The sequence below is a fragment of the Natator depressus genome, chromosome 8 (assembly GCF_965152275.1).
Source record: "Natator depressus isolate rNatDep1 chromosome 8, rNatDep2.hap1, whole genome shotgun sequence".
Classification (NCBI taxonomy): domain Eukaryota; kingdom Metazoa; phylum Chordata; order Testudines; family Cheloniidae; genus Natator; species Natator depressus.
In genome coordinates this window covers 63,955,796-63,981,483 of record NC_134241.1, presented here as the reverse complement: position 1 = coordinate 63,981,483, position 25,688 = coordinate 63,955,796, and the positions used below count along the sequence as shown (strand labels likewise).

Genomic DNA, 25,688 nt, shown 5'->3' with positions numbered 1-25,688 from the left:
AGAACACCTACAGCCAATCAAGAAGCTGCTGGAATCAATTAAGGCAGGTTAATCAGGACACCTGGGTTTAAAAAGGAGCTCACTTCAGTTTGTGGTGCGCGTGTGAGGAGCTGGGAGCAAGAGGCTGAGAGTGAGAATGCATACTGTTGGAGGACTGAGGAGTACAAGCATTATCAGACACCAGGAGGAAGGTCCTGTGGTGAGGATAAAGAAGGTGTTGGGAGGAGGCCATGGGGAAGTAGCCCAGGGAGTTGTAGCTGTCGCACAGCTGTTCCAGGAGGCACTCTAGACAGCTGCATTCCACAGGGCCCTGAGCCGGAACCCAGAGTAGAGGGCAGGCCCGGGTTCCCCCCAAACCTCCCAACTCCTGGTCAGACACAGGAGGAGTTAACCTGGACTGTGGGTTCACCAAAACGGCCAAACTGAGGGCTGCCGTGAAGCTCCAAGGTGAGCAAATCTGCCAATAAGCGCAAGACCCACCAAGGTAGAGGAGGAACTTTGTCACAATATATATAAAGAAGGCTTCCCTCAGCTGTGGGCCTCAGATATAGTTCAAATATATGATGCTGAGCCCAATCCCTTCCAGCACCTCTGTGGGTTCCCTTCACCATATCATACCCCCATATTGGTATTTTTGGTAAACAGCCAACAATGAAATATTCCCAGTTCACTGTTAGGAAATGTAGCTTTAGAAGCATTAGGACTATGGGTCAGATTTTACAATATGGCTGCCTAAATTGCACATGCACCTGCACACGCTCATGCTCTTATGCATGCAAAGTGGATACTTATGCATGCACTTACCTGTCGTGCATGCACAAATTCTGTGGATACAATTAGTAATCGGTGCCTGCATTTGAGAATGTGGCCCTGTGTTTCTAAGAAAGAAATTATATTAAACTGGCTATTAGCCAGGATGGGCAGGGACGAAAAACCATCCTCTGAAGTGTCCCTAGCCTCTGTTTGCCAGAAGCTGGGAATGGGTGACAGGGGATGGATCACTTGATGATTACCTGTTCTGTTCATTCCTTCTGGAGCACCTGGCATTGGCCACTGTCGGAAGACAGGATATTGGGCTAGATGGACCTTTGGTCCGACCCAGTATGGCCATTCTTATGTTCTTATGTTTTAAGCTTTAAGAGTCTGATTCTCATTTACCTAAAGCCTCTTTGTATTTTGCTCCGGCAGCATCAAGAGGTCTTAATGTAAATGAGAATCAGATTCTAAATATACCAAGGATATACAAATATAAATATTTTGAAATATTTTCCTAATTTAATTATTTGATGTACTATTCATTTGAGGTAAGCGAACAACTGTAAAGGATTGTTGTAACATCTGTGTGGTGGAGCTGGACGTTAGTTCAGAGAAAACAATCTGAAAACAAAACTGTGCCGTGTGTTTCACTTTTACCTTCATTGTTGCCTGCAGGTGAGTGTGAAGTGGAGCGTGCAGGTAGAGGTGATGTGCTTGTGGGCACTGGAGAATTTACAGTTTCTGTTCTTCCTTCTCCTGTTGCATGACGGGGAAAATATTATTAATTGAATAGTGCACATAGTAGAAAAGTACAATTTAAATAGAAAAAAAAATGTCAACTGCCATTAGTTTTCCAGCTAGGACCATATTTCTTATTACAGCATTGATTAAGGTGGGATAACTTCACGATGCTCTCTCATATTATATATACGCAACAAGAAGGCAGAGGTGTTTAATGCCTATTTTGCTTCAGTCTTCACTAAAAAAGGCAAATTGTGACCAAATACTTAACACAATTAATATTTACAACAAGGGAAATGGCAAGCAAGCCAAAATAGGGAAAGAACAGGATAAAGAATATTTAGATAAGTTAGATGTATTCAACTCAGCAAGGGTCTGATGAAATTCACCCTCGGGTACCTCAGGAACCAGCTGAAGCAATCTTGAAATTGGTAGTGATTATCTTTGAGAATTCATGAGGATGGGTGACATCCTAGAAGACTGGAGAAGGGCAAACATAGTACCTATGTTTAAAAAGTGGGTGTGGAGAGAAGACCTGGGGAATTATAGACTAGTCAGCCTAATTTTGATACCTGGAAAGATACTGGAACAATCAATTTGTGAGCACCTAGAGATAATAGCATTATAGGTAATAGACAACATGGGTTTGTCAAGAACAAATCATGCCTAACCAACCTAATTTCCTGCTTTTACAGGGTTACTGGACTAGTGCATGGGTAGAAGCTGTAGAGGGGATATATCTTGATTTTAGTAAGGCTTTTGACACTGTCCCATGACATTCTCATAAGCAAACTAGGGAAATGAGATCTAGGTGAAATTACTCTAAAATGGGCGCACAACTCGTTGAAAGACTGTACTCAAAGAGTAAATATCAATGGTTCACTGTCAAACTGGGGGACATATCTAGTGGGGTTCCCTAGGGGTCTCTCCTGTGTTCAGTACTAGTCAACATTTTCATTAATGACTTGGATAACGGAATAGAGAGTATGCTTATAAAATGTGTGGATGACACTAAGCTGGAGGGAGTTGCAAGTACTTTGAAGGACAGAATTAGAATTCGAAATGACCTTGAAAAATTAGAGAATTGGTCTGAATTCAACAAGATGAGATTTAATAAAGACAAGTGCAAAGTACTACACTTAGGGAAAAATCAAATACACAACTAGACAATGGGGAATAACTGGCTAGGCAGTAGTACTGCTGAGAAGGCTCTAGGGATTATAGTGGATAACAAATTGTACATAAATCAACAGTGTGATGCAGGAAAAATAACTAATATTCTAGGGAGTATTAACAGGAGTGTAACATGTAAGACACCACAGGAGGTAATTGTCCTACTCTACTCGGCACTGGTGAGTCCTCAATTGGAGCACTATGTCCAGTTTGGGGCACCACACTCTAGAAAAGGTGTGGAAAACTGGAGAGAGTCCAGAAGAGAGCTACAAAAAATGTTAAAAGTTTAGAAAACCTGATCTATAAGGAAAGGTTAAAAACCTGGCCATGTTTTATCTTGAGGAAAGAAGACCGAGGGGGAACCTGCCTCAGTGCAGGGGGCTGGACTAAATGACCTCTTGAGCACCCATAATGTTTTCCGATTTCACTGGAGCTGTGGTCCATCAGCAGCTCTGAAAGTCAAGTTCCATATTTACATGCCTAAATTTACATGCCTAAATTCACATATATATCTTCCAAGAAGGCATTCAGTCTTGCTCTGAAGATCTCAAGAGATGGAGACTCCACCGCTTCCCTTAGTAGTTTGTTCCAATGGCTAGTCACCATCACTGTTAAGAAATTGTGCTTGCTTTCTAATTTGAATTTGTCTGGCTTCAGCTTCCAGCCATTGGGTCTTATGTCTTTCTCTGCTAGATTAAAGAGCCATTTAGTACCCAGTAATTTCTCCCTGTGAAGATATCTCTACACTGTACTCAAGTCTCCTCCCAATCTTCTTTTTGACAAGAGAAACTGATTGAGTTCTTTAAGTCTCTCACTGGAAGGCATTTTTTTCCAGTCCTCAAATCTTTCATGTGTCTCTTATACACCTTTCCAAATTGTTCAACATCCTTTTTAAAACGCAGACACCAAAACTGGAACCAGTATTGTAGGACAGGTTTCATCAATGGATACAGTGCCTTATACAGATGACTATAGGTGCCCTTAGGCCTTTAAATGTCCTAAGAGCCTTGAATTCAGTAAAATTAGTATTATGAGGGAGGGAGACAGAAATAAATGACCCTGGCTGTCTGAGCAAGTCAGGTAACAGCAGCACGAGCACACTTTGGAGAAGAACAGTAATAACCAAAATGTCACTTAAGGCTCAGTCCTTCACATCTGAAGGCTTTATCATCTCCCCTTACACACACAGGCTCACTGAATTGTATTCATCACTGCACCTCTCACTCATTATTGTTCTGTCCCAAGAGATACTCAAGAAGCTCCCACTCTCAACAGAAGTCCTGAGACACATCCTAAAAGAGCCCTGATGCCTTGTAACATCTCCGGTTCTATTATAGGATGCCATACTTTTGGCAAACAGCAAGACTCCACATATTCAATATTTCTCTGCTGGCAGCTCTTTCCCTTTCTCAGCTAGTACTTCTTCATTACACCACCACTCTGTTAATTTGCTGGCTGCATTCTGTGTTTCTCCACTAGCACCTCACTGCTTATTATCTCTTCTTTACTTTACCTTCTCCAGGTGATGCTTCATAACTATGGTGTCTGTACCTCTCTGAATACAGACTCCTTCAACCCTTTAAAACAAAGCTTGAGGCTCAACCACCACAACTTAAACAGAAGACAAGGATAACATAAGGGATACACATGCTTTCGACCTGCTGACATGCCAGGGTCAAAAGTGGTCTCTAGTCTCCAGCACTGAAGCTCACCATAGGCAGACCTTCAGGGACTCGAAAGGATTTCTCCTCATCGACCTGACAAACAACATCATATAGTTCAGCTGCTCAAAAGATGCTACAAGTTCCACAATCCATCTGGGCAGTTAAAAAAAAAAACCCAAAATGTAGCCACCAAGTTTAAATAAGGCACCCCAGGAAATTGCTCAGTTGCTGAGTAACCAAAAGCCTGATGGAACTTTGAAAAAGCTCACTTACATTAAAAAAATGAGACAGAAAGAAACCAGAGTTGAAATCCTGACTCCAGCGAAGTCAATGACAAAAACTCCCATCAACTTCACTGGGGCCAGTATTTCTCCCAAGGTCTCTTTTTACTAACATTTGTGAAAAGCCAATAACTTAGTGTATTAGAGCAGATGTATTAGCTAGAACTAAAATAAAACTGGTACATAGATAATGCTGAAACAGCCATCCTAGTACTAACGTGTATGAGTAGGGTTTTCTAGTGGGTTCATTCCTGTTATCCACCATAAAGCACCACCACAGATACTCCAAAACCACCTACACTTCTCACTGCTATCAAGGCAGTAACGGTTGAACCTCACCAAGCTCAGAGATTGGGTACAGACACGTATCCAAAAGTATGGATGCTCATCTGAACTATCCAAATCTCTTGAGCATGCATATCTACTGAGTATGGATAGGCACCTATCTTATTAACATTTGTATACATGCAAATACATAAACAAAACTGGAAATCTTATGAGATAAGACAGCAGATTTGGGCCTGCAGATTGGCCATGAACCCTTCACTTAGAATATGCCTTTAAATGTTTTAAATTAAATATTTGAGCTCTGTGGTTTGGTCACCTAAGTTTCATAGTATTTTTTTGCTTTCAACCAGATTACTTACCCTTCATAAACTACTCCCAAATCCAATTTTGTCTCAATGCATTAATTTGGTCTTGGCTTGAGCCCAAAATTCACATTCTTTGAACTTTCATAGTAAAGGTAAAACTTCATTTGAATGCATGTTTGCAGAAACTAAATAAGGAATTGCAGACCAGGTCAAAGTGAAATTTTATTTAGAAGGTACTGAAATGCTCACAATGCTTCTTCTCTCTATTCATCCATCACTAGTGTAAATATGATGAAGATATGGTCAAACACTCTAAGGTGTAGTGCTTCAAGAGAGGTATGATCTGTTAGTCTGAGCACAAGATGGAACCAAAAATCACTGAGTTCTAATCCTCGCTGTGACACTGGCTCCTTTTGTGACTTGGGCAGATCCCTTAACCTTTCTATGCCTCTGAAAAATGTGGAATAAATGGTACTAACTTAACTACCATGCAGGGATGTTTGAAGGATTCATTAATTGTTTGTAAATCTCTTTGATGACTACTGCTAAGTATTATTATTAAACAGGTTTACTACAGACGATGGTAACAGTGCTATCTTTCATTTTCTTGTATTGTTCTCTGAACAGATTTTTGTGGCAATTTTATGACAAACATTCTGTATGCCTCATTTTCTTTTTAATTTAATTTATTATAGTAGCAGAATAAGATGCAGTTAGTATTAACTCAGTAGGTGGCACCATAACACTAAAAAACTCTCAAACGTTGTGCAGATGGATCTCCTATTATAATCCTGTTATGAGATACCAGACAAATAGAATAGCTCCTTTTAAAAAGATGAAAATGGAGATCACAGGGCACTTGATCTTCAAAAAAAAAAAACCACATTACTCCAATACCAATACATGTATTGTTACCATGAATTTACTTTTCCCAATGTGGCCCACTACAATTCAAAATGTTTCAGAGAGTGTATTAGCAAAATGACTCTTGAAGTCATAACTTTCTGCCCCTGGTCATATCAATCAGCAAGCATGTTTCTAAAATTTGTAGATGGAATGAAACTCAAGGATATCTCCAAAGCTCTACATGTAAGTTGTTCTGAATACAAAAGGTACAGTATGTTGTAAGAAAGTCTGACAATCACTGAGACATTAAGGGATAGGCAACCCAGTCTGGATGAAATAGGGAGCATCCCAAACCTTTACTGAAATCTCAGACTTAATCAAACCTTAAATAATGTTTGAGAAGATGTGGAAGTTATTGACTCATACATATAGCTCTTGGAAGGGGAGGAAAATGTAAGGTATGCGAAGAGTTTCCTCTAACTAAGACATGTGTAGACCTTCCTGTCTTGGCTCACCTGATAGACTGGCAGCCTATTAACTATGAAGGTCCAGATTATATCCTTATTCAGGTAATTTGCAGAAAGCACATTCACAGCAAGTCCAGCCAACGGATGGAAGACTTTGCTCATTGCGTTAGTTCACCCCAACGTCTGGCCACTAGTTGGTGGACACAATTGCAGCTGCTCCTTGGAAAAGGCTTTAGATGGGGAAGGCAGACTCCCAAAGTTATAAACCCAGAACACCTGAGCTGACAATCCTTTCCTTTGGAAGCTGTTAGACACCCAGGCCCAGAGAGGGAAAAGCAGGACTACTATATTTTAAAGAGACCATTTAAATGTTAAACAAGATGAGCAAATTCAAGCACTGCTGTGAAGAAACTAGGCTAAAAAGAGTCAAGGGTTTGAAATCCCTGGAACTTTAGGATACACTAGGCTGCATTCAGAAACAGCAACAGCAGCTTTTTTCTTGCAACCACAACTATGGCCCTGCTATACTGTGCAATGGTCACTCAAAGAACCCACTTATAATCCTGCCCCTGCTGCCCATTCAGAAAAGCCAAGGTAAAAATTCTTTGCGTCAGACTAATTTGACAGCTGTAACACATCATCTGAGGACACTTCAGACAAAAAAGCTTGAAAAGATTCAGAGTAACATGTTTAGGGGTTAATCTTGCCCAACACAAGTGTGGGGTATTATGTGTATGTGCAAGAGAAATCTAACAAGCAGGACAGAGATGCAATTCTGCATTAAAAACTGAAACCAGTGCCGCTTAGCGATCAGATTACTCTGAGCACTTAAGTCCATGTCTCATAAGACATATGCATTCTCTACCCCCTTTCTTACTTTACAGGCACACAAGTGGATTGAGATTTACTATGGCTCTATGCAAAGAACTGTGCCTAGTGCTCAAGGTTACTGGCACCCAGGATTATCCCCTCGGTACATACTGACGCTGAATTGCAACAACTTTGCATTCCCTGCTGCACACAAGCACAAGGAGCCAATGAAGTTGGGCCCCCTAACACCAATGGCATATTTGGCTTTTAATTGCTTTAATTCAGTTCCTTGAGTCGTGAAGCCAAAGTAATTGGGCTACGCCCCTGATTCTTGGGTGTGGGGAGAGGGAAGGGGAAGTTATCCTTCCCTACAGGCTTTGGAGCCCCTCAGTCTAAAGGCTGCAGTAGCACTGGCCGATGGTGTGACTTCCCCCTCCACAGGGGAAAATGGTCAGTGATTCTGCATAGTTGAAAATCCCCACCTCTGCCCTTCCCAAGCACCCCTCAAATCTCCAATACATTGTAACCCAGGAGCCCCCACCGAGAAGAGCTATGGAGTGAGTTGGGGGTGCAGAAGATAGGCTGCATTAGTTCTTCAGGGTCAGAGCCTTCCACATCCACAGAGGAAGCAGCAGGATGTGACCTACTTGAAAGAGTGAGTGAAGCTCTTTGTGTGGGTCTTCTAGAAAACAGAATAGATCTGGACATTAGTCAGCTCAGCTGCACACCAACAGCGAATTGCTACTCAGAGAGGAACAACTGGTGGGAGGGAGAGGGTGAGTAAGGCAAGAAGGCTTAGAAACTGCTTCTAGCAGGCGTCTTTTGAATTATTTTTAAAAGTCAAGTGGAATGAGATGTAATTTACACCCACTTTAAGGCCCCTTTACAATGCCAGCCTGGTGTAAAGAGCCTTAGTGTAAGTGAGAATGAGGCCCTGAGACTTTACAGTTTCTTTGTGAAGGAAGTTAAGAGATTGGTGCTACTTTACAAATAAGCCTGTATAAACACTGGCCTTGATCCTGTAAACACCTAAATGTGAGTAACTTTATATGGTGAAAAACCCCATCAAACTCAATAAAACTAATCACTTATGTAAAATTACTTGCGTGAAAAAGTGTTTGCGGGTTCAGATTTTATTCTTTAACATGAACTGTCTTGAGAAATATTTTCCATTTTGTTCCAAGCCATTCTGTGCCCAGACCTGTTGCCAATTGCTGATGGAAATCAGTATAGATCCATTCAAGTCAATGGAACGACACCGGTTTACACCAGTTGAGAATTAGACCTCAATACATTTCAGTATTTGTTGTCATCCCAAATTGGGACAAAAAGTAGAAATTTTTAAAATCCTGGAAAGGAAATTCTGAAAAATGTTTCATTTTGACATTTTTGATTGAAGCAAAATATTTTGACATTCCAAAATTGACATGTTTCATGTTGGTTTATTAACTGTTCAAAACCACTTTGTTTCAAATCAGTTCAATATTAAACTGCATTTACCCATAGTGGTGCATTACCTTATGGGAGCTGTATATAAGGAGCCTGATGCTGGCATTCACCTCTGTGAACCAAAGGTATGAGCTGCTGGTCTGAACACAACTTAGCTGGACTACATCTCCCATAATGCACCCAATGTCATGTGACTCACATGAGGCGCTGCACAGCTTGGACCCACACTGCACTATGGGAGATGTAGTCCTCCAGGGAGCCTGGCCCGTGGGAGATAATGAGGATGCAAATTACATGTCTCATCTGGCAATATCACACAAAGGAAATGTTAAACTAAAGTTCTGTTGAACTGATCCAAATTGAAACCTTTCAAGTCAGTTCAAAATATGAATGTTCTGATTTGGTTGATTTGTTTGAGCCAACCAAAAATGAAATATTTCACTTAGATTTTCCAGATGGAAAATCAACATTTTCTGGCAAGAATCAACATTTTTCCAGAGAAAACTTCAATTTTGAAGAAACTACATTTTCTGACAGAAAATCATTCGACTGGAAAATTCCCAATCAGCTCTCCTGTGAATCTTCCTCCAAACCCTTAAAAAAAATACAAAAAATAAATGCAGCAATCCAAATTTAAGTTTTGCCACACACATAATTATTCTAAACTAAAAACAAAGCTTTGCTAGAATCATAATTACTTAAGAATCCTACCTATTATCAGATATACAGGAAAAACAAGTCTGTCCGTTGTATTACACATTAAACTTAATGTCAGCCATCATCTTCACAGGCTTAAAGCAAGTATAATAGACTGCTTGTATAACTACAGCTAACAACGCCTTTGCTGCTCTGTGGTTTCTCTCATTCTGTTTACTTCTCTTTTTCTTCTTCAGAACCCTACTAAAAAGGAAGAGGGTGCAGTGTACTGTGGTTTAGAGCTTAAGCTCTTCCAAATGGTGAAACTGGGTTACTATAGCAGCCGCATGCTCAAGTAATCAGCCCTATCTTGGTGCTAAACCACATCTTCTCTAGAGCAGTCATGTAGTTTCCTGATTAACTTCTTTTCACCAAATTTGCATTTCTAATTATTTTTAGTTGTACAGGCCCACTTATATGATAGAAAGCAGGGTTTCCAACATGAAGATATTGGTAATCTTTGGAAATACAATGAAGTGTGCCTTTCAGGGAGTATTTGTGAACACATGAAATATGCCTGCAAGAGGAGAGCAGATCTAATTCTGGCTTAATATTTATTACAACTGCAAAATGCTGGGTTTTGTCCACAGTCAAAGATCCTCTGTATGTGAGGAATGTAATAAAAAAGAATGAAAATACTTAGCTTGCAAGACCGTATATGTATAGGCTGCCGTATGAAACAATTACAGTGGTATTTATTGACACTGTGATGTTTACTTGGCAATTCTATGTTGAGTCAAAAGAAAGACTACATCTTTGTTTGCTTTTTCCTTTTGAATATTTCCAGTATTCATGAAAGTGAGAAGCTGAGAGCTATACTTAAGTAGATACAATGTTAAACATTTGTATTGCAAGTCTCACCACCCAGCTTTAGCAATGAATCTTCTGGCACTGCTATATTTTTGATCTTCCTTTCCAGAATCAACTATGAGCAGACTAGCATTTGTACCAAGATGATGGTTTTGTGGACAGAACCACCAGAGACACTGGATTGAAACTGCTAAATGCCTATTGCTTGTGACCAATGGAGAAAATGGGGGGAAATAATTACTAGGCCACCCTCCCCCACAATATTTTCACTGCTGCTTCTCCCAGCACCATTGTGGTGGGGATTGAACAGGTGAAGGAGAGAGCACAGCCCTGAAGAAGGTTGGAAGGGAGGGAGGCTGCAACAAACATTGCCTTGTAATGGATCGGAATTAGAGTCAGAAGTGGTGCTCATCATGTCAGAACATCCCATAGGAATTGTGGGGTGTTTGGGTCTCAGATTTCTTTTCTAACTATATTCCACTGAGTTCCATTACAATTCTAGGGCTGCCTGTGACCTGGAAAATATTGGGGGAAACTATTTCTGCCTGGAAACCACATTCCAGTAATGCTGGGTACAACTGGTGTACATTTTTTGCACAAAATGTTTCTTTTTCTTTTTTTAAAAAAGGCCATTTTCCAATTATTTTATTTTTCTCTTTTTGGAAAAATTATAAACATAAACATGTAACACTTTCCCCAAACTTTTCTGTGATATTTTTAATTTTTTATCAAAAATGTTTTCAGTCATCAACTTTTTTTGTGTACCGAATATTGCAGGAAATTTTCCCAAAGACAGAAAATGGGTCTATTTTCCTGCAAAACAGAAACACCTTTGAAATGTTTCACAAAATTGTTTTTTTCAACCAGGTCTACTGCTGAGCCATGAACAATTTAATAGTGAAAGCAGTTACAATACTTTAGCCACTTGGGACCTGATCCAAAGCCTACTGAACTCAAAGAGCACCCTTTACCTTTAGAATATATCCTTGAAGTTAATGTAAGGACTTCAGGAACTGGCCCTTAAAAGGATGTGATCACCTTGAAATCCAGTCAATTTTAAAAATGAATTAAAAGCAATTTCAGGAATTACACTTCTCCTGAGTTACTCTTCCAATTATTGAATCAATACACTCACATTACCCTATTTTTTAAAAAATTCTCCCCTGTTGCTATGTGAAAGACCCAAACAAACAAAAGGGGAAACTCACAAACTGGTCCTATTAGGTCAGGTAGAGAGAGAGAGATACAGACGAGATAAAGGATCTGATTTTCAGATGTGCTCACACCCACAACCCTCATTGACTTCAGTTGAAGTTGGGAAGACTCATCTCTTCTTAAAATCAGGCCCCATGTGTAGTAAAATGCACAAAGAGAACATGCAGGAAAAAAGGGAGAGAAAATAATGTTTTCTCTAATCTCTCACATTCACTGTAATATTAGGTGCTATTTGTAACAAGAGTAGGTAAAAAGTTTCAAATGCAAGTGTGACTTTTAAGAAGATGGTGTTCTTTTCAAAGTTTACTTAGTTTTTATTACAGTAGTGCTTAGAGACCCCAACTGAGATGAAAGACCCTTTGTGCTAGGTGCTGTACAAACATAAAAAGCTTACAGTCTCAATAGACAAGATGGACAAAGGGTTGGAGAAAGGAAGTATCGTCCCAATTTTATAGCTGTGAAGTTGAGGCAGAAAGAGACAAGCTTGAGAATGACTCGCCCAAGGCTACACAAGAAGTCTGTGGTAGACACAGAATGTAGATCTACCGAGTCCCAGTCCAATACCTTAACCACAAGTTCATCCTTTCCCTACCAATATGGTACAGCCTAAGGGATAAATCACTTTCCTCTTCTATCTGTTTGGGAATGTTTTTTGTTTTGTTTTGTATGAGGATATAAACTTCCTTGCCGTTTAAGTTGCACTCCTTAAAAGTGCTCATACTAAAATTTCTGGGTACTGGATTTTTTTTGTTGTTGCCTGTATATTTTTGTGTGCTTTTTAAATGAAGCCATAATAGAGAGAGTGTAAATAAACCTAGTATTTGTCTGAAATATTAAACTTTCCACATTGCAGCACTTCCTCCAGACATCTGTACAAACTGTTAAGTACATTTAATGAGCAAATTGGTAGGCAATGATACAAAGATAGATGCTGTAAATCTTCCAATAATTAATGGGTAAAGTTACAGCAGTACAGTACAATTTAATCTGAGTCTTTTCTAAAATCACAGTGCATCACAACGTGCTTTTTATTTAATTGTGTAAGTAAACGTATGTGTGTGTGTGTGTGTGCGCTGTGTACTATAGGTGGAGGTTTAAAGCTGCTTTCAATCAATAGAGATTACTGCTATGGACCAGATCCTGATCTGGAGTATTTCAGCGAAGCTCCATTGACTTCAAAGGACTACAGTGTACTGATTTAAACCAGCTAAGGATCTGGCCCTAAATGTATCTACTGTAAAATTGCAGATTCTAACTTACACCTTATTGACTTCAATAGATTGGACAGGATTTCAGTGCACAATTTGACTCCATGGGGTCTTTTGAAGTGAATGGGGCTGGATGGTGTAAATCAGCACAAAATATCTCCACATATTTAGACAAGAGACTCACTTAATAGAGATGAAGATGCTAGGTACCTCAGTTGGAGTAATAATTTGAGAGTTGCAATGATACTTCATGTAGGGTGACCAGACAAGTGTGAAAAATTGGGACTCTTTTTGGGGGTTGAAGATGGGGGGGCATAGTTGACTATATAAGACAAAGTCCCTAATATGGGAACATCTGGTCACTCTAACTTTACTACTGATGGAGAAATCCTCAAATTAGGGCCTGATTCTGCCCCACTGAAGTCAATGGGAGTTTTGCCATTGACTTTAATGGGAACAATATCAGGGCCTTAGAGAAGATAACTTGAATTTTATCTGAATCAGGCAAGAATCAAACTGTACCTGACCACTTAGATGATAAAGTGGATCTGTATAATTCTTCTAGGGCTGTGCATTTCAAGCTTGGGGCTGAACAAATGGGGCCAAATATAGCAATCTTGTTTCAGAATGGAGTAATCTGTATGCCATTGCTCTACATCTGTAATGTGCAGTATTGTTTTTATTATACTGCTACTCTGCCTGCTGTAGCCCTCGGAGGGCTTTGAAGAATCCTTAACAACAACGGAAGTATTTGAACCAGAATAAAGATACAATTCCATCAAACCCTCCAAAAGAACTTTATTTTCCAGTGAACCGTCACTTGTGATTCTACAACTTCTTGCTCCGAGCTTCACGGAGCCTTCAGCGGTTGTTGTGCTTTCTGAATCTGAGTCCCAGCCCTCACATCGCTAAAAACCTGTGCTCTAAACTGCATTGCTAGTCTCATTCATCTTCCATGACCCAGATTCCTCCCAACAGTAAGAAAAGAGCAAACCAGCACTGGCTGAGAGATCCAGTATCTGTTTCCTAAAAGGTAGAGAGCTTTAAAAGAAATCCATCCAGCTGGGCAGAAAAATCTTAACATCATTTCAACTTCATGCCTGATGCTTGCATATGCCATTTGGTAGGCTGGTCCATTGTAAAATTGGCTGAATACAATTAATCAAGTACATTGATTAATTTTTGTGGCTATTCATCACATAATTTGTTTGACAAATATTATTCAGTGAGCTTTAGGAGTGGTTAAATAATGCAAAAAATTATTTGACGAGTAAATTATTCAATTAGCCTTACTAATATTTGGGGGTGTTTGAATATTTTACAAAAGATATTTTTTCTGGTGTCTTACCAGCTGTAGCTCACTAGATAAACTAATGCAGACGTACAACTATTCTTGCAAAAGAAAGGCTTGTCTACTATTGAAAAAACCCAAAAATCTTCTTGTATATTCTCTGGTCTTACGTTCATTTGAAATTCTCCTCTCACTCATGTACAAAGAGGAAGGAAGATCCAGAGGCAGGGTGCGCCCCACGGTCTCATGAGACCTGGTTTCAATTCTCTGCTTCACCATTGACTTTGTGGGAACTTGGGCAAGTCACTTAGTTGCTCTGTGCCTCCATTTCCCCATCTTCTAAATGGTTATAATAGTACTACCCTGCCTCAGAGGGGTGCTATGAGGATAAATACATTAAAGATTGTGAGGTGCTCAGATAATAGGGGCCATATAAGTACAGAGAGAAATACAAAAGACTGTAGCTGCTTATGCATCTGGTTCTGCCGCTCTTACAGTGGGTAGTACCCTCTGGCCCAGAATTTGCTCTCTCATCATGCTGAGCCATCTTAGTAGTATCTGGTAGTACCTTACTCCACAAGTAGTGCTGTTGAAGAAAATGGGATAAGTCACAGAGTATGATACTATTTCATGTGAGCAAAGGTGGAAGTATCTTAAGTTTGGGACTACTGATCATGAGTAAGGATGGCAAACAGTGGTATTGAACCAATTTTTATAGTGGGGTGCTGAAAGCCATTGACCAAAACTATAAATCCTGTATATAATGGAAACCACTTCAAGCCAGAGGGTGCTGTCCCACCCCCAGCACCCTTACTTCCAGCACGCGATGGCAGAACCTGGTCTTTATACAGATTAAGCTCAGCTCCATACAGTATCAACATATGACTTATGGTGCAGCAAATGAGGTATAAAAATGCCGCATCACAAGTTGTCTAGAGTCAGATAAAAGGGGATCAATTTTTATAATAGAAAAATAATTGAAAAAGATAAGGTAAATGAAACACCAAAGAAAAGTGTCCAGGGAGTTCCACCAGCTTTTACTTTACTCACTACTCCTAAATGAATGCTACCACAAAATGAATCAGACGTGAAAACTGGTTGTTTTCTTTCTGCTGGTTTATAGGGACAGAGTTATGAAGGCATTTCGCTCTTGGTAGAACTATCCTTAAGATCAAAATTCACTTTTCAATCTTTTGTTGTGCAAAATTAAGAAAAGATTTTATACATGACAAGATGTAAGGGCCTGATTCAGAGCCCACAGATATCAGTGGGAGTCTGCATTGACTTCAATGGACCTTGGATCAGGCCTGATGTGAAGTATTTGACAGAAACACCCCGAATGGATTTTTGATTCTGTTAATTCATCTTGTTAGGGATACTTGATTATCTTATTTTAAACCGAATCAGATTTAACCTTTTTTTCTAATCCCCCACTCACCGTATTTTTCTGGACTCTACTCAGTTCCCATTTTTCCATACACATAGTGATACTCAATACCTAGAGTAAACTAACTGCCCTCCTAGCACAAGACCCCAGCAAGTTCAGTAGTGTCATTTCTAACCTCAGCAGTACACTTCATTCAGAGAACTGGAACCCTCCCCCTGAGTCCTCACTTCACTGTAAAGACATTCCGGGATGTTACTGCAAGGGTAGCCATTGCACGGGCTTTATAACCTAAGGGCTTTATTACAAAACAACCGTCTCCACATTGTCGAGCACTTACATCCATCATCCCATTCCCTTTGAAGGGACAACTTCCATGAGGAAGCACTTGCCAGTAGAAATGTAACATCCATAGTTGGGGCCGAGAGTTTTGTTAAAATGTAGGTGAAAAATAAGAATCTGCCTGAATCTTTGTCCAAAAGTCAACTCAACCCTGTTTTTCAGTATATTAAATAAGTTAATTCCTCCCCCAACCCCCTCATTTTTAAAAATGTTTTGCTGTTTCTGCACTCACAGTGGACCTTCCAATATCAGATGGACTTGAAAAGAAAAGGATGAAAAGGGTCCTTGCACAGAGAAAGGGTTCTACACACCAATTTTGTAGGAGTATAATTTTTTTGGTTAGGGTGTGATTATTACACTGGTACAACCCTAATGCGGGCACAGTTATATCAGTATAAAGGTGTTTATATCAATATAGTTTATTTCCTTTATACTGGTATAGCTGCTTCCCAACTAGATGTAGACAAGGTCTCAGCTATTATGATCTGGCATGTACTCTAGCATATACATTAAGAAAAATTGAGTTGTTCTGAAGCAAAATAAGAAGGTTAAGTAAAATATTAAAATGCCTATGCATAAATGCAGGGAGCATGGGAAACAAGCAGGAAGAACGGGCAGTGATATTAAATGATAGACTTAGCATAACAGAACTTTTAATGACTCTCGTAACTGAATATATAGATGCATAGATGTAGAAGAAGTAGAAAGGAAGGAAGAGGTGGAAGGCTGGCTCTGTTCAGCATGTCAAAGCGCTTATGACAATAGGAAGCTATAGCTACTGATGAGTGTAATAAAGGAATTCTTAGGGAAAGGTTGGATGGAGAAAAATAAGAGGAAACAAAGCAACAAGAATTGTGGTGCACAGAAAGATACAATACAAATAATAAAAAAAAAAACTCCACCAACCAACAGACCAGCTCTCACAGTGTACTAACGTGCATGATCCTATACTCATGGGGGATTTTAATGATTCAGATATCTGTTGGATAAAAACAATTGCCAAACATGCATCATCAAAGAGTTTTAGAAGATAATATTACGATTCAAAAAGCAACAAATCCAACTAATAGCGAAGCCACTCTGTATCCATCTCTGATCTTCAGTTGATGAGCTTGGAACGGGTAGCAATTGTGAGAATTGCAGGCAAGCTTAGATGACATGAACGTAGAATCATAGAAGAATCATAGAAGATTAGGGTTGGAAGAGACCTCAGGAGGTCATCTAGTCCAACCCTCTGCTCAAAGCAGGACCAACCCCAACTAAATTATCCCGGCAAGGGCTTTGTCAAGGCAGGCCTTAAAAACCTCTAGGGATGGAGATTCCACCACCTCCCTAGGTAACTCATTCCAGTGCTTCACCACCCTCCTAGTAAAATAGTTTTTTCCAATATCCAACCTAGACCTCCTCCACTGCAATTTGAGACCATTCCTCCTTGTTCTGTTATCTGCCACCACTGAGAACAGCCGAGCTCCATCCTCTTTGGAACTCCCCTTCAGGCAGCTGAAGGCTGCTATCAAATCCCCCCTCACTCTTCTCTTCTGCAAACTAAACTATCCCAGTTCCCTCAGCCTCTCCTCATAAGTCATGTGTTCCAGTCACCTGGTCATTTTTGTTGCCCTCCGCTAGAGTCTCTCCAATTTGTCCACATCCCTTCTGTAGTGGGGGGACCAAAATTGGAATCAAGTTGACTCTGAGCAACATCCTGTGTAATCTGCAGCAAGCTAGACCTGAACTCTGTGTCACGGTCCTGGAGTCTGTAGCCCCTTGGTGTGGCAGACTGGAAATTCTGAAGCAACTTCATTGAAATTAAAAATGGAGGAAGCCAAATTGTATAGCATGCCCGTTTAGAGGCAACATGTAGAAGGCAGAGCCCTGGAGGCAGTATGGGATTATGGGACAAGCACATTAGCAACTGAACATTTCTGCTAAAATGTTGAAATTTAAAAAGCCATCTGTAGTTTTCAAAGATAACAACATTTTATACTGGATCAGAAAGTTCCTACCTCTGAGAGCTATTGTTTCAGGATGTCTGTAGCCTCAGATTGACCACATTTACACTCAGGTCAAGTTTTCAAAGTCTTCTACACAACCAGAAGAGCTAGAAACACTTTTTAAAAAGTGAAACCCAAGATTCTAGAGCATGGTTCTGCTTCAAAGGGTGGATTCCGGGGGAAATTCCATAGTCACAGTATACATGAGACCCTCCTTGTGCCTGTTGCAGAATCAATGCATTGTAACAGAGACTACAGACTCCATTACAAATGCAGTACAATATTTAAGCAGCGTATAAGGGAACCGACTTAGTCATGAGGGCACAGCGAGTTAGGAAAGATCCAGGACCTTTTCCTAGGGTGCTCTAGAATTCTGCAACAAAAGGAGGGCAGGGAGCCCCTAGGCCTTCACAGGCTGACAAGGCCAGAAGACATACGAATCATCAGGAATGGGGAAGATTGGCAATAGACCACCAAAAATATCGTATCTGGTACCTGAGTCATTCAGGGACAATGAGCCAGGGAGTGGATATATTTGTGGCTGATGTTAGGGAGGGAACTGTTAACTATCTGGGAACCTGTCTGGGAATAAGTGGGAGGTAGCCAAGCTAATTGCTGGTGTCTACCTGTGGCAGGTGCAAGTACTTGTTCCATAGGGTCCAGTTTTCTGATAAACCAGAATAGGAAGTGGCCTTAGGGAAGGCATCTCCTCATGAATCTGGGGAATGGCTTTGGGGCTCCTAACGTACAGTAACAGTGAGGAGACAACCCCTTGCCTCATCCCGTTAACGCTCAGACAAGAGGAGAGTTCTGGGGTACCAACAATGGATTGGGTACTAGCTGTGGAGGCGTGGAAGACTGAAAGTAGCCCTCCAAGAAGTGGAAACAATTAAGGAGGGAATCATGAGCTACATTGTACCAGTTATTGCTGGGTGGTTCCGGGTGAATTAAGTTAATAGAGTTGAGGCCTAACTAAATCACATCCCTTGCATATTGTCTTTCTTCCCACACGTCTGGGAAAATACATGAGGTCCTGCCTTGCTGTGGTGTCTGCTGCAGAATTAATGCATTGTAACAGACACTATAGACTCCATTACTGAGGCAACCACTGATGCAATCATTAAGCAGCCTAAGCCTGCTAATTTTTCTATTAGTGATAGTTAGCTCATAAAGGCTGCCCTATAACAGAAGTAGTGGAGATGTGTGTTGTTGGAAAGATTGGTCTTGATGGGATCTATTTTATATGCTACAGGTACATTATATTTAGTTGCTGCACTTGGTCTCTGAATGTAGACTATGTGGCTATCATTACAGTTAGCCTGTTACATAAATAAAGTTCAACTTCTGTCTAAGTCAACCTTAGTACAGATCCTACAGGCCTAACAATAGGAGCACTTCCTGCCTGTGGGCCATATGTGTTGCAGTGGTGTATGGCTATTGGTTGGCCATGAAGTCACACTCCATCTTTGTGGTTTGGTGACAGTAACCAGGGCTATGATGTCATATATAAAACCTGTGTAACCCAGGACCTGCTTAAGAGGAGGCTGAGTACTTGAAAAAAAAAATTGTCTGTTAAATGCATTTCATAATTAACGACAAAATTTGTCAAACAATGTATTCACTGCATAATATTCAATCATTTGTACTTTACCTTCATAGCTTCTACTTCTTTTACTACCTAGATTGACAGCATTTCTATGTTTCTGATTTATAAAAGAGACTGAAAAAAATATGTCTGGGTAGTTTTTAGTCCTAGAACATTTCATACTAGATTTCTATACAGCATTAGGATGATATTGCAAAGGACGTATTAAGAGGTTACTTTCTGGATTTTTTCTCAGCTGATTGCAGCTCCCGAATTCTCTGCCGGGCCCCTTACCCTGGAGCAGTTTTGAGCAGAGTAGTGGGTTGCTCTAATTTGCACCAGCTGGTAACGGTCCTGCCAGGTGATAATAGCACATTCTGGTCATGCCTCTTTTCCATCTCCTTCTACCCCCATCACTTTCTACTCGAAAGCAACCAGCCAGAAGGATGGTCTAGGACTCCCCACAGGGAAATCCCCTGCTACAGGGATATGTCCAATGTCCACTCTCTTTGTGCCACTTACAGTAGAAAAAGGCAGAGACTCTGTCCTGCAGAGTCAAACACTGACCCTTTTCTATGCAGGAGTAGTAAGGGGCATGACAGTTGTTTAGAACTATTAGCTCAGTTTGCTCAGTCTGGGATGCTTGGACCATTTGGGATCTCCCAACTAGGTTGTTTCTGCCCCCATCTAATTAAAAATGCTAATGCTACAGAAGTTGGATTGAGATCCTATTTTCAGAAACCTCATTATTCAGAGGTGATCAGATCAAGGATTTTGGTTCAGCTTGTTATAAAGGCAGAAGTTTAGATTTCCAACATGCAACAGCATATGACACAAGTGACGTGATCCCAGCCCATTTTAATCCCCAACCAGCTATCAGTTCAGTTAGGACATTTTTATTGTTTGAGTCCAAATGGAAAAAAGATGTCAAAATAATTTGGTTCCCTTACAGAAGATGCCTGAACAGAAGCAGCCTGAAGAAGAAAATCACCCCTGAGCTCTAGAGGATTTTCAGAAATAGCCTCTTGATCCAGATTTAAGTTCAATTGCAGTTTACTGAGAAGAATTACAGACCTTCAGCTCTGCTAGACTCCTACCCATCACAAACAAATGCTCGGTTAGAATTCCTAAGAAAAAATGGATTCCTAAAGTACTGCCCACACTCTGCATTCTATCTCTTCAGAGCATACCACATTTGCAAACTTGTTCTTGCCAACCACAGTGAAAAGGAAGTGCTGATCCACTGCTCACAATGTAACTAAAACTGCAATTTTTGTATATTTCAAAGAGAGAATATTTATTTCCCACAGTTGTTCTTTAACAATTTAGGTGTTGTACATTTTGCTTCTTTATAAGCATTCATAAGAATAGACACAGTAACTAATAACAAATAATAACAAACAATAATTAAGATAGATACTTTAAAAACAGAACATAAGAGGAAGGTTAATGTTCAAAAACAAAACTAATAAGGGCAGATGACAACCTGACACAAATTTGCAGAGCTCCACTGACATAATGAAGATATTTTAATTTTCACCAAATGAGGATCTGGGTCAAGGTACGGGTTCAACTGTACATCGTATGTAAGAAATCAATAATTACTTTTTAATATTTGAGTACTTTAGCAGTGGCTGGAACTAATGGATTTCATTTTTATTTCCGGATAAGGGACAGCATGCTAGAACAATTTAGAGTCTCCGGATGTGGGTGCCTTAATTTTATCTCCGTTTTGCAGAGTGTTCGGTCGTATTTCAGCAAGCAGCTAGCACTTCGCTTGCACTCTATAGCAAGCACCCTACTGGTTCCCATGGCCAGGGCTGCTAGTAAACCCACAAGTGAGTAAACTTCCTCACTGAGGTAAAGTGAATTGCAGCAATGTACAAAAAGAATTAACACTTCAGCCTACACGGTTTGAAATGTAGAATTTTGCAAAAGTAAAACCCCAGAGAGCGTGACTAGCCAGTGACTCATCTTCCCTTTTTAAGATGTTGTCATGGCTATAGAGCTATATTTAATTGGCTTTTGAGTTGATAGAAGCCTCATAGAAGATTCCAATCTAGTATGTAAGGCATTTTATTGCACAATAATTTATATTTTTGTGATTTAATCTCTCAAGTACATTAAATTAACTTTAAATAAAGAGAGAAAGTTTAGTGAATGAAGAATATTTGCACAAAATGATCATAAATTTAGTGGTACAGTACAAGCAGTGGAAGTACCAGTTTCCCCACATAGTCCTGCCATTGTTCTTCAATCTTGTCCTGTAGAAGCCACCTCCAGGTTCATTCAGGCTTTATGACTTTGACTTTGTGTTGTGTGAAGAAATACTTCCTTTTGTTTGTTTTAAATATGCTGCCCATTAATTTCATTTGATGACCCCTAGTTCTTGTGGTATGAGAAGGAGTAAATACTTCCTTATTTACTTTCTTTAAAAGGTTCTTACTTATGAAAATGATCATATTAATTTAAAATAAACTATAGAAGTGGACACTTTATCCAGTCTATTTTGCAAAGTTAAGAACATCACAGAATATTACTTAAGATAAGTATAAGTTGCTTGTGTATATTGTTTTCATAAGAAAGACTATGACAATTTAATTCTGAAATTGTTAGTTTCAATAAGGTTGCATTGTTGAGCTGACCTTAAATAAAATAACCATTAAGGGCCACATTCTTCTCTGGGATTAGAATGATTTTAAAATACTTTAGCCCAATTTCACTCATACTAAAGCCTGCTGATACTATGCACTCAGGACATGATCCCTGTGGTAGGAGTTGGATTTGACCATGGTAAATTTGTGGCATGGCTGGTCAATACAGTAGGAAGAAGGGCCATGTTCTCCCAGGACAAAAGTGCCTCTAAGACATCCCCGAGAGCCACAGGATTTGGGGGATCTGTAGAGTTTTGGGACTCTCTGCTTCTTCTGTGGAGAGTGGGAAACTCCTATCCCAGTGGGGAAAAAAAATCAGAGGAAACTTTGCAAGGAGAACTTTAGTGAGTTTTCCTCCCCCCAGAGCTTCATCTGCAGGAAAGTATCGGCTAAAATGGGTTTCAGAGTAGTAGCCGTGTTAGTCTATCCGCAAAAAGAAAAGGAGTACTTGTGGCACCTTAGAGACTAACAAATTTACTTGAGCATAAGCTTTTATGAGCTGCAGCTCACTTCATCAGATGCGAAAGCTTATGCTCAAATAAATTTGTTAGTCTTTCAGCTAAGATGGTAGTTCCCAGCTTTTCTGGTCAAAATAATGCACCAGAAACAGTATCAAAAAGTATGAGTAAGACTGTAAATTAGAATCACTGAGGTGCTAGCAGTGAATACAGAATCTGATCATTTTTGGCAAAGAAACATTTAAAGAGGTCAAACTAACTTTTTTCCAGATTTTACATCAACAATTGCCAGATGTGTGTGCAGCATAGTGAATATCAGTGTTCAGCAAAACCAAGCTATAATTTGTTTCCAGTCATATTTGGCATTGGCCTTAACAACTGCTCTATGAAACTTCTCGACAGAATTTATGTACCAGGAAATCAAGATGCAATACTTCAAATAATCATCCTACTTTCATTCATTCCCAACAGTCTTCATCACAAAAGTAAAATCTCCTGTATCAGTTTGGGGAAAAGTCTTTTGGGAGAGACGGGGCAGGGTGGTTTTTAAGCTGAAAGCGTTGGAGCATTTTTTTATTCTGAAATATGACACTACAGCAAATTGCATGACAGGTCATTTCCCTAATGATAATATTGCTTGTAGCAAGACAGCCTGAATACTGGGTCCATACACACACTAGCTAAACTTCAGTATCCAATGGAAATGCTATTTTACACACTTAGGTTTGATAGCTCAACATCATTAGAAATCAAAGATCGCTCTGTCATTTTATGGGTGTCGTTTAAGATACAGGACTATACTTCAGCAGCAACACTCAACAGAAGTCTGACAACTAAATTACCTAGACAGTCACATTTAATGGAGTTTCATAAAACATTTTAGACTATACAGATCTTCAGGTCTTTCCTCACATTTTGCACATGCAAAATTTCTATTGCCTTTAATAGGAATTTGGCCTCAGTGGATATGTTTACACTGCTATTAAGCCCCACAACTGCTAGTCAGCTGACACGGGCCAGCCACAGGTGTTTAACTGCAGTGTAGACATACCCCATAAGGGCCAAATGCTCAGGACCTATCTTTATAGCCCAGTTCAAGCTAGTTCTCATTTGCTCTTCATATGCTCTAGTAGATGCTTTATTTCCAAACCACAAAATGAAGTAAAGCTGGTGTATCTGTCACAATATAGAAGTGGCTGATACTATTTGTGTTGTTCCTATTTCCCAGCTTATGATGTACTCTTTGCATTTGCTGGTGCTCCTGGACATCTGAAGCAGGTTTGACCTTTGATCTTACTCACTATTCCAAGACAGCCAGTTGGCATCCCACCTTTACTTGGAAAAAAGCAGAGAACTTCTTTTGAAGCCAATAACTTTTCTCAGCAGGAAATGTACTTACTGAGCCAGCAAGAAATATTAATACCTTTTCATCTTTCCCCAGTAAAACAACCCTTGTCTTTGCTGGTCCACAACATAAGCTCTTGCACCCATCCTTCTTTTAGGATAAAATGTATCCCTATTCAGAGAGACAGCACAGGACTTCTGCAAAGCCACTTAAGTCATGCTTGAATGGCCCATAGGCCTTGTGTTGGCCCCCTGTAAAGGGATGAACTCCTTTGTGACCAACAAGCACCAAACGAACAGGCTGTTCTGTTTAAAAGCTGATGGTACAATATGCCCCTATCTTTTTACACTGTTACTTTTTTTTTTTTGGCTTGGATTTATGGGCTTGCAGACCAGTGTCTCCATTTAATTTATGAAGTAGTCATACATTGTCTCAAACAACTATAAATCCCAAGAATAAAATAATATTTCCTTCCTGTAGATCACACCTCCTAATTTTTTTAAGAAAGGCAGTGTAGCCAAATCAAAAGGGTACTTGACTCAGACTCAAGGGACCTGGGTTCTGTTCCTCTGCTGGTGACCGCCAGTGTGTCACTTTGACTCCCTGTACCTGTTTCTATCTTTAAAAAGTGGGATAAAGATACCTACTTTCTCGGTAAAGCACTTTGAGGTCTATGGATGAAAAGGGGCTCTGTAACAGCTAGATATAACTATTATGGGGCCCTAAAGTCCAGTGACATTACATTTATTAAGCAGCAATATTTTTACACCCACTATGCAAGAAGTAACAAAAATAACAATTGATAATGATGAATAGGTGCCCCCCAAACTATTTTTTTTTAATTTCTTTGAAAACCTGGTCTTTAACATGATTTATTACGACAAATATGCAAGCCCAAATTCAGTAAATAAATGGTGTCACCTCCAACCACATGAATATGCTTCAAGTTAATATAGTAATATAACATGTTCATGTTTCTCTTGGGAGGAAACTGCTTCAATTTCTTATGCTAGTTCTCTAGACGATTAAAATGGTGTTACCACTGGGATTATATCCTCGGCAGTGTATGTACTGAGTGCTACTAGAGATCAGGTTATTTCCTGAATGCAGAAATCTATCTAGGATAAAACCCACTAACTTATACAAAGGTTTTCTATACTTTGTGCTTATGCACGTAAGACTTGGATCTGGAGAGAATGTTGCTAATCCTATTGACTTTATGGTAACCCTGAAATGTACTACTATGTGTAGTTACGTAACAGAGTAAATATTTTGAGTTGTAATTTTAATATATTTTGTATTTTTTTTTACCCTGTTACCAAATATTTAGGTTCTGAACCTACAAATGCCATGCACATGTTTAGCTTTACTCCTTTAAATTGTCCCACTGAAGTCAGTGTTTAAAGTTAAACATATGCACAAATGTTTGCGGGGTCAGGAACATAGATTGTAAATCACTATAAACTCTACTCTCTAATATTTTAGGAAAAGATTAGGAGACCAGCCTTGTCATCGTTTCTTAGGGTATGTTTATGCTACGGAGATTATACCAGCACAGCTACCTCACCATAGCTATGCCAGCATATCCCTGAAGTGTAGCTGCAGCCTATACCAATGGGAAGGATTTTCCATCTGTGTAGAAACACCACCTCCCAGAATGATGGCAAATATGTTGACAGAATCATTCATCCATTTATATAGCTGCATCTACCCTGAGGGTCAGATCAGCATAGCTCCATCAGTCAGAGGTGTACATTTTTCATATCCTGGACTGATGTGGTTATGTAGACCTAACTGCTAAGTATAGACCAGGTATTAGGCAAACCTCCCACTCAGATAAAAGGGAGGTTTGCCAGCATAAGGCCTGCAGGATTGAGGGCTTTTTTTCCTGAATAAATGCCTTATAGTGAGAACCACTATTAACCATTA

At 39.8% G+C, this 25,688-nt stretch overlaps 1 protein-coding gene across 1 annotated transcript in view; it reads right to left on the bottom strand.

Moving 5' to 3' along the window:
• The window catches only part of PTPRC (protein tyrosine phosphatase receptor type C), a 137,561-nt gene that overhangs the window by 94,551 nt on the left and 17,322 nt on the right, over window positions 1-25,688 (bottom strand). Inside the window, exon 4 of the mRNA XM_074961190.1 lies at window positions 1,408-1,502. Within this exon, the coding sequence (XP_074817291.1) occupies window positions 1,408-1,502 (95 nt within the window). The remainder of the gene's footprint in view (window positions 1-1,407; window positions 1,503-25,688) is intronic.